This window comes from Borostomias antarcticus, assembly GCF_949987555.1.
Source record: "Borostomias antarcticus genome assembly, chromosome: 5".
NCBI classification, from domain to species: domain Eukaryota; kingdom Metazoa; phylum Chordata; class Actinopteri; order Stomiiformes; family Stomiidae; genus Borostomias; species Borostomias antarcticus.
This window is the reverse complement of record NC_140238.1, coordinates 16360124-16373575: the sequence shown is the minus strand read 5'-3', so window position 1 is coordinate 16373575 and position 13452 is coordinate 16360124. Positions and strand designations below refer to the sequence as shown.

The following is a 13452-nucleotide window of genomic DNA, read 5'->3' as shown; positions in this document are numbered from 1 at the left end:
CAAAAGCTTTTTAATTGTCAGGTCTAAATAAACAACTCTTTTCATCTTCAGGCTACTATCGTTTTCACCTTTTAGCAAGAAGCCTAGTTCCTACCGTTATGCTAAGCGGCATAGGCGTGTGATTTCTTCCGGAAAGACAATATTTACCCCCCTGGCTACTCAAACAGATAAGGTATCCAGGCTTCAAAAGTTGTCTAGCAACATAATTGCTAAACCTCTTGTCATTGAGTAAATATCAGGGACCACAAGCATCCTTAACAATATATGGCTCAAAAGCCAATTACCTAAACGTAATTGCTATCAGTAGGTAAACCCCCTCATGATTAGGCTAAATCTTTATTTTACATTATGAGAGCAGTAGCCTACTGTACCTACAAATGGCAGTGTAAGATGCCTTTATAAAATCTGTTCTCTCAATCAGTTCCTGGAGTATAAAGCTGTGACAGAGCTGTGTGATAAAGCTGTGACCCCCAATGGTACAGTAGCTGCATACAAATGGGATGCTGTCAGGTCTGTGTCTGCCTAACAGTAATAATTTCACAAAGGCCATTCAATGTTTCTCAATTTCAAACTACAATGTGAGTTTTAATACTCCAGTAAAGAGTGTATTACACTTAAATGCAATTAATCATTATTTGGGTATGAATTACATGACACAAGTGAGGTGCCCATCGTTTTGTTAAATGGCACAGTACATATTGAGCTCAAATAATTGGGCAACAGCAAAGCAATTGAACCGTTTAAGAGAGGATGACAAACAATTAAACTGCAACCCTACTAACAGTACGTAATGACAATGTTAAATGATGATTGATGTCATAACTTTGATCTCCAGTCAATTTCGTAACATAATCAGATTTACCATCACACAAAGAAGACTAGATACTGTACTGCCATCCTCTCATCCATATCACACCTATGGCTTAAAACCACCTCTTAATTATTATCACATATTTAAAACATTATGCAATGGCAATAACAATATTTGATCTAAAAAACAACATCCAAAATATTACAAACATGATCATTGTAAGACTTTCTTCAGTGAGATTACAGTTTTGTTGGAGGTGTTTGGGCTCTACATGGCTAAATCACAGGACATCTGGCAAGCCCTCCAGGAGCCCGCCACTCTGGCTTCTACAAGGCCTCAAACTCGTCGACCCTCTGCTTGGTGTTGCCTTGACGAATCTGGCGTAGGGTCTTGTATTTGTCACGGCCAGCGCGTACATTTTCTGTGTGGAGAAGGTCGTTCTGGGTCTTCATGGTGTCATCTCTGGCTTGTGCCAACTCTGAGCTCAGGGCCTAGGAGGGGACATTTGGAGTTAGTGAAGGGCCTAAGAGGGCACATTTTGAGTTAGCTTCTATCTTCTCATTAGGTATTTTAGCGAAATCATTTTGAAATGTCAATGGTTGGTGTTGACTGAAAGGTAATCTTGGAAGAACTCATTCCTTTTCATCTAATGCAGTATATGATCCAAAGTCTGTATTGTAAAAAGAAAAAACCCAAGTGTCTGGCGTAAAAACATCTAATTTGTACTACCAGATAAAAGCCTATGGAAATTAACACTGGACTCTCACCATCAGTTGTTTCTGCACACGCAGATTCTTCTCTGCCTCTGTGACGCGGTCCTCCTCGTTGCGGTGGTCGTTGATGTCCAGGGAGTGCAGCTCAGCGCTGTAGGTGCTGTTCTCCTCACTGTGCTCCTCGTTGTGCTCCTCATGGTCACTCCCACTGTCAGAGGAGGAGGATGAGGAGGCAGGAGCAGCGGCTGGGGCGGCAGGGGTGGCCATCACCATGTGCAGCTCCTCTCTGGTCTTCAGCAGGTCCTCCTGCACCTCCTTAGCCTGGGGGGGGGGGGATGGCGGGGAGGGAAGGGGGGAGGGTAATCTATTTACACTTTGTGGGATTTAGGTTTGGCCTTTATGATGTAATCTCTGAGACCTGAGATATCCCAGTGTCCTCTGCATGACCAGAGGAGACTCACCCTATGCTCCCATGAGTTCGCCTCCTCCTCCTTGATTCTCCTGGACTCCTCCAGCAAGGCGATCTTGGCAGTGTACTCAGCCAGCTCTGCAGCCTGACAGAAGACAAGCTGTGTTGTAGCCTCAAGTCTCAACAGTGGCATGTGATCTCCCTACAGTACCTTCATCCTAAACCTTTTTTGGCTGGACCGCATCAGCGGGTTCAGTACCACTGACTATCTCTGTAACAAATTGGCCACAATTTCGCACACCCATACATGGTCCAGCCATATACTAGGTTTTGACCTTTGACCTGACTCACCAGCTGCTCCTGGCTCTGGAGCTGGTCCTCCGCCTGCCTGACCAGTTGCTCCTTGGCTAGAATGGCCTCCTGTCTCTCCGCCTCCAGCCGTTCCGCATCCTTCTCCACCCTCCTGCGTTCCTCCTCCAGCCTCATGGCCCTCTCCAGCTGCTCCGCAAGCTCTGAGTAATACAGGTGCATTAGTACTGTAGGTTATGGACAGACCGTCTTCTTGAGAAGCAACAGAGAGTAGTACTGTGGTAGTAGCTTTCTTTCTTACATCATTTTAGCATTAGTTTGACAGGATTAGCTAGGTATGTCACGCAGAGCCTCCCAGTGATAGTAAAAAGCATTCCATAATTTCAGACTGGGTTCAAGACTGAGGAGTGAGTGAACAGCAGAGGGCAGCAACTCTGCAGTAAGCATCTGGGTTCCATGTAGGCGGTGCACACCATCCATGTCTTACCTCTCTCCGCTTTCTTGGTCGTCTCCTCAAACTGGTAAAGCCTCAGCATCAATTCTTGCTTTTCCCTCTCCATCTGTTCTTTCTCTTTCTCAATGGCCTCCCTCTTCTTCTTCTCATTTTCAAGTTGAGTCCTGCAGTGGTTGACCAGGTATTGAGATGAGACTGATTGACCAGGTATTGAGATAAGACTGATTGCACACAGACCACAGTTTAAAGGAATTCCAAAACATTCATTAATTAAAATAAACTTTCTTCTACATTGGACTGCTTCCTGCAGTTTGAAAAGTTCCTGAAAAGGTTCCTAGTTCCTGGGGAACGTTCCTGCAGTTGAAAAGTGGTGCTATCATCAGATTTATACACCTACTTTAATTAATATATTAAAAATGTATGCAATAAAAATATCGATCTAAAAAAACTTAGTTACTAAAATATTACAAACATTGTAACTCTGTAAGATGTTCTTCAGTGAGACTACGGCTTTGGGTGGAGATGTCTGAGCTCTACTGTACATGGCTAAGTCATAGTACTTCATCATGGTGTATAGTCATAGTACTGCATCATGGTGTATAGTCATAGTACTGCATCATGGTGTATAGTCATAGTACTGCATCATGGTGTATAGTCATAGTACTGCATCATGGTGTATAGTCATAGTACTGCATCATGGTGTATAGTCATAGTACTTCATCATGGTGTATAGTCATAGTACTTCATCATGGTGTATAGTCATACAACTTCATCATCCCCTCACCGCTCCAACTGTCTCTGGTGCTTCTCCTCGCGGGCCTGGGCCTTCATCTGCTGCACCTCGATGGAGTCCGTCTTGCGGCGGCGCATGTACAGCTCATGGTTTCCCATGCACAGATGCAGGATGCGCTTGTTGACACGCAGGCGAGGGGCATAGAACTGAAAGTCCTGAGAAAAAACAAACAACAGGGCCAGTTTAGGTCAGGTGTATAAGAGTGATGTTGTCTTTTAAAAAATGTACCCCAAAAAAGTTTAGTATAGGCCTATCCCTTGCAACATTGACCTCGGAACCAACTAAAGGTTTGACAATTCACAAAACTCCTATTCAACTTTTATAACAAAACGTAGTCTATTCTGGGAGTCAGAATTTTTTGCGAATTCCATTCATTTTTCCCATAAGGATTTTGGACCAAATGGCACCAATGCTAACCTTTCAGCCTACAAAGTGACATCAAACCTCACCACTCTATTCATAATTTCATTATCATTCTCAATTATACCACATTGAATAATTTATTAGAGGAAAATATCATCATGTACTTACTGGAGCTTTCTTATCTATGGGCTTGATGATGAATTTTTTATCGTTGAATGAAATGTTCCTAATTTCACTCCAGGGAAAGCCAATCTTTGGACTCAGTCTGGAAGACAGAATGTGTGTCAGAGAAGGCAGCATACAGCCTACAAAAAGGGTGCAAATGCAGACATTTCCAGTCCTTTTGTGTACTAATAAATAAATCTGGGAAACTGGGGCAATGACCTCTCCAAAACAACAACCAGCCAGTCAAACAAGTTAGCCGTTGTAGGAGGTAAAAGAGGTCAATGACTCTGGGGACTGACTCCTGGTCTGTTGCCCTTCTCTGCAGGCCAAACGTATTACCTTCCCCTCAGCTAATGCATGCTACACGAGAGGATAAATGTGATATCATCAGTTGCTCATTAAATACATTCATTCATACTTGTCCTCCATCGCGTAGATGTTGATTCCCAAAGCATCCACACCCAACCACAGATCGGTTCCCTTCCTGTTCTTGATATCAAAGTAGTTGACTCCATACATCTCCAGATCCTGGGAAATCTTTAGATACTCGAGCATAGAATCCTCCCTGTTCAGAATTGATAAATGAATAGAAATGAATAGTAATGGGAAAAAACTGAAACCCATTAGAGCAGAAATAAGTAGGCTACTATAATACAATAGTGCAGTATGTTTTCCTGTGGTTTGTGTGTAGATTAACATAATGTTCATCAAAGCCAACTCACTTTAGCATTGATCTGTGCTCCTCGTGCCAAACCTGGATCCGTTCCTCCCACTGCTCCTTGGTCATCTTGTGTTGATCAAGCACTCTATGGGAAAACGGGACATTCAGATTAGGAGATTCAGATCTTTGTAAACAGTGTACAATCATCAATCATTCAATTACAGATTTACAATTTACAAATACACAATTTACAAACTACACAGTCAAATTACACATATATACAATATAAAGATGTATAATTTGATTGTGTACATTGTAAATTGTGTATTTGTTCATGTGTAAGTGTACAACTATCACATCAAGCACATCAAGAGGACATCATATCTTGCCTAGGCTGACGCTCTGACCTCCTCACTCACCTCTTGGGCAGTAGCCGTTCATTGGCTAGGTACCCAGGCTGGTGGACCGCCTTGTTGTAGTCCCCAAACTTGGACTGCACCGAGTAGGAAGCAAGCAGAACCGCAGTCTCTGGTGGACAGTAAACGTCATCGCTAAGGATGCTCTCCTTCACCTGCAGGAAGAACAGCTTCTGGGTGATGTCCTGGATGAGCTCCTCTGATACATCCTCTGGGTAGAACTTGGCCCGGAATCTAAACTGGAGGGGGTTCTCCTTCTTCACCTCCTGGGCTATGACCTAAACAGGGAGAAAGTGTTGGCTGAATGAGTAGCGTGTGTCTGTGGTTGAGGGAGGAGGAAGGGGGTTGGGGGTTATGGAACTAGAACCAAGATGGAACCAAGATACCAAAACAAAGTAACCAAATTCAAGTGTTATAGTACTAGTTTTGGAAGACTCCACTGCTCACTCATAGGTGAGAACTATTATTTAGCATTATTCACCTTTTTATCAGGTTTCAGCCATGTGTTAAATCCTTTGATGTCCACAAACTGCAACCCGAAGTACCACACTTCCCGTAAACCAACAGTCTTGACCACCTGAAAGATGCAGAGGGGCATGATTCCCAGTAGAGAGACCTGACATACTGTAAATACCGACTGCACAGTATAGGACCCACATTATTGTGATTAGGATACTAGTTATTGAGTCCAAATTGAACTGACCTGTTCAAAGAGCTGTTTGCCTGTGGTGTTGGGATGGAAGGAGAACTCCAACTCTGCGTCCATGGTGGTAACCCGTACATTGACCTGGAGAAAAACAAGAAAAGCCTTTAGCTACATGACAGGGTAAGGCCCTCTGCTGCAATGTACTCCTCCATACCTTCTCTTACATGGAACCAAAGCCATAATACATTTTGGCCTATATGCTATTTAAGGGGCCTGGGGAAAAAGTGATCATTGTTCCTTTAATGCATGGTTGTGAAGTGCTTTGCTCATAAAACCATTTCTAATTGCACACTATCTACTTAGACTTTGTACTACCTTTGCAAGGTGCGACAAGGTTACTCAAAAGCAGATTAAAAGCCGTCGGTGCTTGCCAAAAGTAGCCTTCACATCATTCATTTAAGAATAGCATTCATCTAAAAGTTAAGTAATGGTTTCATTCATGTACAGTACTCCACAACTGGTATGGAGTTCCCCACAACTGGTATGGAGGGAAAGGGGAAATAAATGCATTATTTTAGATGACATTGTTAAGCATATTGTGAAATAACGCTTAAATATAGAATGAAACCAGATTTTTTATGTCTTTAAACTAGACAATTGTATAGCTACAATCTTTGCAGAACAATGTCATAACTGCCCCATGGACCTTGACAATGTTGAAGCCTTGGCTCTAAGTTACACAACCTTTTTATGAACTTACTCTAGAGCACGGCCCACTGCTATAAAGATAAACCTCTTGAACTTGTGCAACGAAAACTTGAACATACAATTTTAAACCTGCCATGTTTCCTAACTAATTCCACCCATCATATATCATACAGGACATTTGAGAGATAATGCCTTCTACCTCAGTAGAACACAACTGGTTGCTTGAGGTTATCATAAAGAAAAATAATATAACAATGTATATACAATATTTCACAAAGGAGATCCATTATAAAATCTCCAGGGCAACTCAAGGTCTGTAGACGTCAGACGTTATGACCCTTGTGGTAAGACTTTCTCCTTGGACAGCATTTGAAAGGTGCAATATGTTCCAAATGACATTCCTTTGATATCCCAGGACTCGTGCACAGTGTTCCTAGATACAGTACAGACATGGGAGTTCATATTCAGACATGGAGTGACTCATACTAAGCTTGTCAGGGATGCAGTCATATTTTCCTGTTGGCTAATAGAGCGCATCAGAGATTTTTAAACAATAAAGAACAGCCCATTAAAGAGTACATCTTGTACTGAGCATTAGCAAGTTAGTCTATGCCATGAATCATGATTTAATTAACTGTTAGGCTGAACAAAAGCACACAGGAGAATACTGTGGTTAGTCAGTAGCACAGTATGAATTAGGTATGGGTCAAACTCTGTTTAGTTAATAAGTAAGTTTCAAGAAGGCTGCATAACCTGCAGCCTACTTGACTTCACGGGTTTCTCTCAGTTTAACCGAAGACCCAGTACAGCATTCAACAGCTGATGATCAAATAGGCGTACAGTACATGTCTGACAATTAGACATCATGCATCTCCGCCATAAAGATCTAATATTTAACAACCAAATCCTCATACATCAAATCACTTACTTGGCTAATGATCATTTGTCTGGCAACATCAAGACTAAACTCTTAAAACATCAAGACTAAACTCTTAAAAAAATAAAGTAGGCTAATTAATGCTAGATATTTAATTTCAAATTGTTGGACAAACCCTCACCGTTTTAGGCATCTTGACTCTTGGTGTTGTACCAGCTCCAGGGAAATAGTGTGGTCTCCAAAGAGACAGAGATTGCAGTGACCTACTCCTTGCTGAACAGCAACCTGATAAAGAAATCTTGCACTGAGAAAGTAAGGGCGCCTGTCCTTTGAACTTAGTTGTGGTTCACTTACACTGACGTGGTACATGACTGACTCATAACCTAGCACATTGCTACTGCCACACCTCTGAGGTGACGACTTCCTATCTGAAACAAATATGAAGGCCTCACCCTATGGCAATCACCCTACATCATCACATGATTTAGTGACCTTTGATCAAAATGTATAGCCTCAGTGGTGTCACTGTCATTCATTTATCCTTTTTTTTTCTGACAATCTGAAAGTATGTACAGGCCGAGCAGCTAACTAGGTGGGGGTTCTATACAAACACTAACTACCTTCAAATGTTATGTTGAATTCAATTTCTTGTTTTCAAATATCCACAGTAATGCAGTAAAGCGCTTAATGTCATAAAAACACATACGTCATAAGATAAACACATACATGTCACGTGATAAACGCATGCCTGGCAAAATATTTAAAACCAAAGAATATTGCATTCATTTTTGCAGTCTTTAGAGACGTGCCTTTAATGCAATTTAAAAAAAACACAGAACCAGAATCAGCAGAAACATACAGCAGAGCCTCTGTCTTCAGACCTGAACTGACATTTGGACTTGAGCATACATCTCAACAAGCAATATAAACTATTGACATTTAAGTATACTGTATCACAGTGTATTTTTAAACATAGTCACTTTATCACAGCCACTTGATTAATAATCAGGTGTCTTCAAATCTCAAAACATATTGGAGGAAAAACTGCTACTTATACCAAAACCTTTGGATTACAACTCATCTTTAATGTCAAAATGAGGCTGGTCCTCAGGTTTGAAGTCCTTATTTGGACGGCCATCCTTATTGAGGATACGCGAAGCAGTGTAGCCCACAATTGGATACTTTTTTTTGTATGTGCCCTCAAATATACTCTCCAGTGACTGCAGCTGCTCTTCAGTAAGGCCTGTCTGTTGGGAAAAGCACAATTCAGAACGTGTACATTTCAACTTCAGTGCCAAATACAAATTTGAAGACAAATTGGAGCACAATGCGACCAAGAACACATTATCCACACAGATTATGGGCTACTGTTATAATGTAACACATGTATTCTATTGTCTTGATGATTTTACAACTCACAGTGTCAGATGTCAAGTCTGCTGGTTCCAGTGACATTTTGGCCACAGCCCTGGTTGAGTCCTTTCCAACTAAGGCATTGTATGGTGCATCTTTTCCATAGAATTCTAAAAAGTTAACCAATAACGCTTTGACTCCTAACTATTCTTCAACATGCACTAAAAACAGGCATAATTCACATGAATCTGTATACAAATGGAAACAACCAGCATTTAATACATAAACATACTATTTATTCTCTATAGGCCTGGTCATAGCTGGGCTTATCCCTCAGGGATAGTCTTGAGTGATAAGTTATCAAGTGTTATGGGAGGGGGGCATACATCATATTTACCTTTTCCCTTGGTAACATCAAACACCACCCCTTTTATTGCCATGTAAATGGGTTGTCCTTCCTAAACAATTTGCAGAAAGATAACGTATAATTTATTACCATGACATTATCACACAACTGTTTTGGTTAATTTTAGGTTTTAGAGTGATGCCTACAACTGAGCTAGACCTACGTACCTCGCTCCCATCATATATCTTTAAATGGTCGTCAGTGAATAATCGTATAGGCTCTGAGGATGGCTTGGATTTCAATTTTATATCTTCTGCCACACTCGATGAGATGAAAATAAATATCAGACAAACTTTTACAGCTCCCATGGTAACCCTACTTTGCATTCAAACGAAGAGGAATCTGATCCCCACTTCCTGCTCAAGGGATCAGGGAATGCTCTCTTGAAACGCGCGTATTGGTTAAATATCCAAAATTGACGTGTAAATTGAGCAGCAGCGATTTACAAGTCAAATTTATAGCCGAATACTTTGCTCCAAGACTTTAAAAACTTCCGATTCCGTGTCATGATTTATTTTTGGTCATGTGGGTTCAGTGCTGTTCCAAGCGATCATAATGCCAACGGGCACGATGAGGCCAGTCTATGCTGCGCAACTGTGGCAAGCATGTATGGGCTGTCCCAAACACAAGGGCTACGCTGGGTGTGCTGCTGTAGCTTTCCCTGGTTAATTTCTCAAGGCTATCTGCGGGACATGGGTGACAGATTAGGGAAATGACTAGAATCCTGGAAAAGTCTCCTATTGATAAAGTTTGCAAATAACTTTCACAAACAGTGCAAAAATCGAAGCAGCCGCATCCCTTGAGGTTAATTTTCAGCGTATCGGAATGCTGAGGAAGGATACATCCAGGTCCTATCAAGAGGTAGGGGAGTCCACTGTGCATTGTTTTGGTGCTATTGTCTCTGAGATTTCTATTCAATGATATTAGAAACGGAATTGTCGCAGTTATGCATTGATTTCACAGTTTAGTTGATTTTATTTCTCGCACCTGAAAGAATAACAAAGGGAATAGAGTCACCGCTCCCAAGAGGCGCACTCGTGTGTCATCATGTGACTGTAAAGCTGACCTGAGCATACTCGCCAATGGAATTCACTTAGGCTATAATTTCAATTGAGAATAACAGAACAGAATAGTTTTATTTATCTTTATTTAGTTTATTGTAATACAATGATACAAACACTGTAAACCCCCATATAATGCTCAGTAGTAAAAAAAATACTTTAAAGACAGGCAACAGGCTTTTGTTTGTTTCATTGTAATATCTCAATTCCTATTCCCTCGTTTTTGCTTTTCACAGCACAAAATAATGTTTTTTGTAATTACTCCTTTTTTGTTAAGGTTTATTTTAACTGTCCTTTTCAACGTATGTGATGTGTTACAATATGTCTGTATTATGCAACTTTTATTTCATTCAGTTCAATGATGATGAGGATGATTCGCCAAACTCACATTATAACCAGGATGGTGCAGATGATATGGAGCCTGAGGAACCCAATGGCACTGTTCTACCAGGTCCCGATTACCAATGTTTGATACTCTCCTCATAAATATCAATTTATATTAAACAATATTTGTTGTACATGTTAACATTATCCTAATATTATTTGCCTTTTGACATAGGGGATGACATTAGGGACAGCAACTGGTCAATGGCATTCAGTAAAGCATGCCTCAAGAGTGTCTTCTCAATCGTGCTCATCCCCATCTACCTGATGCTGACCACAGTGGCTGCATTTCTGGCCTATCAGACAATTACTGACTTCATGGAGAAGCTCAGTCACCCTGTCATGTCTGTCACTTACAAAGAGGTGGACATGTTTGCACCCCCAGGTTTGTGTTTTTGGTGTGTATTACCCAGTTGAATTGGTTAAACTCACTCAGTGTAAATACTGCTCACCCAGGCCATCCAATCGCTAGCTTGTCGGTGGCATAGCTGACTGAAGCGTATAGGTTGTTCTGTACGTTGGCAAGTCAGAGGACCCAAGATCAAACCCAGTGTGACAAGTGAGGGTGGAAGTGATACTGACGATTGAAACCTGTGACATGTACAAGGAAAAAGTGTCCTATATGCCCTAATATCAAGCATTAGGCTGTTTTCTACTTGAGTATGTAAGTGCTTTTCTGTCTGGGTTTGGAGCAGGGATTGCGCTGTACCTAGAGAGGGCACAGCTCTTGAGCTGCAAGCACCACTATCACGACAATATCCCCCCACTAGTGGCACCAGGGAGGCCTCAAGAGGGGGACTGTGACATGGAGGAAATCACTTATACTGGCCCCTACACAAACCATACTAAGGTGAAACAATTTATAGGGCATCATTTATTTTTTTATTTTTACAAAAATAGCTCACTGCTCTCATGGCTCTTGATGTGTTAATAGAAGCAAGTCTTGGTGGTCCGCGGCCCATCTGACGTCAGAAACCGAGAACTGATTTTCCTGCAGTTCAGTCTGAATGAAACTGAAGAGGATTTTAGTGCCATCAGCTACATGCTATTTGCCAAATATAGTGACATGTCTCAAAGGTAAAACAATTAGCTTTGAGAATGTTTAATTCATAAATGGCATAAGTGTCATTAGCATTCACTGGTGCCCTTTCCCTCTAGTGTGGACAAATCAGAGTTCATGCAGGACTGTGAGAGAAATTATTCCATGTGGACCTTCTCTGGAGGATTCAGGACCTGGGTCAAGATGTCTCTGGTGAAAACATCTGGAAAAAGAAATGAGTCTATGGAGTTTCGCCAAGAGGTACTATAATTATCTGGTATCCATTTGATCATCTTGGTAGATTTACATTCTCCCTTTTAATAACTGTATGTATCTTATGAACAATAATATTGCATCAACATCAATAATGTGGTATCTCATGTGTTTCTCCAGTCCAGTGTGGTAAAGTTCAATGATAAAAGACCTGAACAAGAAAGAACAAATCAGCTTTTCTTTGTTGTCTTTCAATGGCGTGATCCACTGATACAAGTAGTCAAAGATGTAAGTCATCACAGACATTCTGTATATTCTACAATTTCACCACAGCCCAAAATAATGTGAACATAACACTGAATAGTCCCCTTTTTCCACAGATTGTGACTGCAAATCCATGGAATAGCATAGCCATTCTCTGTGGTGTTTTTATGGCTTTGTTCAAGGCAGCTAACTTTGCTAAGATCAGTATTCAATGGATAATAAAGATTCGGAAGAGGCATCAGAAGAAACAAATCAGAGAACTGAGCCAGATCAGTTAATAAATAATGAAGCATTTGCATTGTTGATGCAGGTGCTTTAAACAGATATTGCCTGGAGAATGGGCAGATATATATTTTTTATTTTATTTTCATAACTATGCTTATCATTTTGTATTTTGACATTTCATTTTGAGATCACGTTTCTATGTATAAAAACAAATGTCCCACCATAATAGCCTTATGTTATACCTACTGTGATATAATACTACATGTTGTCAAATTCAAAATGCTGATAACATTTCTCATTCTTGTATGTAATCCATGTTACTGGGAAGTAGCTTATGATGGGAAATTGTACTTTTTAATATTATGCCTACCTAATGAAAATGTTCTGAATTGCTGAATTCAAAGGGAATCTTGCAGAGTTGATGAAAGGTGAAAATTATATTAACTCAAAGGGAACTCCTTCATAAAAGGGTTAGATAATAAAAGGGTTATTGTCTCCTGCATTTTCCCATCCAAGCTGTCCTCTTCCAGGGGCAGTGGGCAGCCATTGTTCATGGCACCCGGTGACCAAGTCTAAGTGTTCAGGTCAGGGACAGGACTGAAGAGCATCTGTTCTTCATATTGGTTTTTTGGGGGGAAACCCTTGTGAACACATGGAGAACATGCAAACTCTGCACAGAAAGGCCCAGAGACCTTTTGGCAATTTTGGGTTCAGTGTGTTGCTCAAGGACACTTGGCACACTGCTGGGAGCTGGGATTGAACCGAGGACTTTATGATCCCTAGCCAGCAGCTCTACCTCCCAAGCTACATACCGGAGAGGATAATCTACAGATAATATAGTGAACAATTATTCTGAATCTGCACTTATGATGATTGGTTCCAATGAACTCCTTTCCCTCATGAATTGATGTAAACACTGTTGTTTGAAAAACTTAATTGATTCATTACTGCCTGGAATTTACTTGAAATTATGTACAATGAATGGGATATTGTCAAAAAAAAAGAAAAGAAAAAAGAAACTGTTACAATTAATCTTTCCAGTCGTTTCTTTGGCAGATACTGTAAATGACTCATGTAATGCAATGAAATGTAGGCCTAATATATACACACATTCACCCATCGAAACGCTGATGTTCGTGAACACAGCTCAGTCAAGTTGCCGCAGCACTGGAAGGGGAGGGG

General features: G+C 40.9%; 3 protein-coding genes across 3 annotated transcripts; 1 reads left to right on the top strand and 2 right to left on the bottom strand.

The window, feature by feature from the left end:
- Window positions 1-560: 560 nt before the first annotated feature.
- ezra (ezrin a) lies at window positions 561-7704 on the bottom strand. The gene is made up of 13 exons (XM_084438650.1): window positions 7507-7704; window positions 5798-5881; window positions 5576-5671; window positions 5098-5372; window positions 4740-4823; window positions 4436-4582; window positions 4021-4117; window positions 3481-3644; window positions 2730-2860; window positions 2285-2445; window positions 1986-2078; window positions 1579-1845; window positions 561-1302 (listed from the first exon to the last, which is right to left on the bottom strand). The coding sequence occupies exons 1-13, from the start codon at window positions 7516-7518 to the stop codon at window positions 1138-1140; spliced, it is 1776 nt and encodes a 591-aa protein (XP_084294776.1). The 5' UTR covers window positions 7519-7704; the 3' UTR covers window positions 561-1137.
- Window positions 7705-8199: 495 nt separating this feature from the next.
- On the bottom strand, window positions 8200-9553 carry nenf (neudesin neurotrophic factor). Its single transcript, XM_084438659.1, has 4 exons — window positions 9252-9553; window positions 9076-9136; window positions 8745-8848; window positions 8200-8572 (listed from the first exon to the last, which is right to left on the bottom strand). Exons 1-4 carry the CDS (start codon window positions 9408-9410, stop codon window positions 8396-8398), a joined length of 501 nt encoding a protein of 166 aa, XP_084294785.1. The 5' UTR covers window positions 9411-9553; the 3' UTR covers window positions 8200-8395.
- Window positions 9554-9759: 206 nt separating this feature from the next.
- On the top strand, window positions 9760-13127 carry pacc1 (proton activated chloride channel 1). The gene is made up of 8 exons (XM_084438656.1): window positions 9760-9945; window positions 10500-10596; window positions 10705-10914; window positions 11225-11379; window positions 11464-11606; window positions 11688-11829; window positions 11962-12069; window positions 12162-13127. The coding sequence occupies exons 1-8, from the start codon at window positions 9910-9912 to the stop codon at window positions 12321-12323; spliced, it is 1053 nt and encodes a 350-aa protein (XP_084294782.1). The 5' UTR covers window positions 9760-9909; the 3' UTR covers window positions 12324-13127.
- Window positions 13128-13452: the final 325 nt, after the last annotated feature.

Excerpts from the sequence above, each read along its gene's own strand:
- ezra (XM_084438650.1), bottom strand. Across the intron at positions 1,846-1,985 it reads CGAACTCATGGGAGCATAGG|GCTAAGGAGGTGCAGGAGGA; the intron begins GTGAGTCTCCTC and ends CCCCCCCCCCAG. Across the intron at positions 1,303-1,578 it reads GTGTGCAGAAACAACTGATG|GCCCTGAGCTCAGAGTTGGC; the intron begins GTGAGAGTCCAG and ends GTCCCCTCCTAG.
- nenf (XM_084438659.1), bottom strand. The coding sequence starts at position 9,410 with ATGCAAAGTAGGGTTACCATGGGAGCTGTAAAAGTTTGTCTGATATTT. Across the intron at positions 9,137-9,251 it reads AGATATATGATGGGAGCGAG|GAAGGACAACCCATTTACAT; the intron begins GTACGTAGGTCT and ends CAAATTGTTTAG. Across the intron at positions 8,573-8,744 it reads CAGACTTGACATCTGACACT|ACAGGCCTTACTGAAGAGCA; the intron begins GTGAGTTGTAAA and ends TTTTCCCAACAG.
- pacc1 (XM_084438656.1), top strand. The coding sequence starts at position 9,910 with ATGCTGAGGAAGGATACATCCAGGTCCTATCAAGAG. Across the intron at positions 9,946-10,499 it reads CATCCAGGTCCTATCAAGAG|TTCAATGATGATGAGGATGA; the intron begins GTAGGGGAGTCC and ends TATTTCATTCAG. Across the intron at positions 11,607-11,687 it reads TATAGTGACATGTCTCAAAG|TGTGGACAAATCAGAGTTCA; the intron begins GTAAAACAATTA and ends CTTTCCCTCTAG.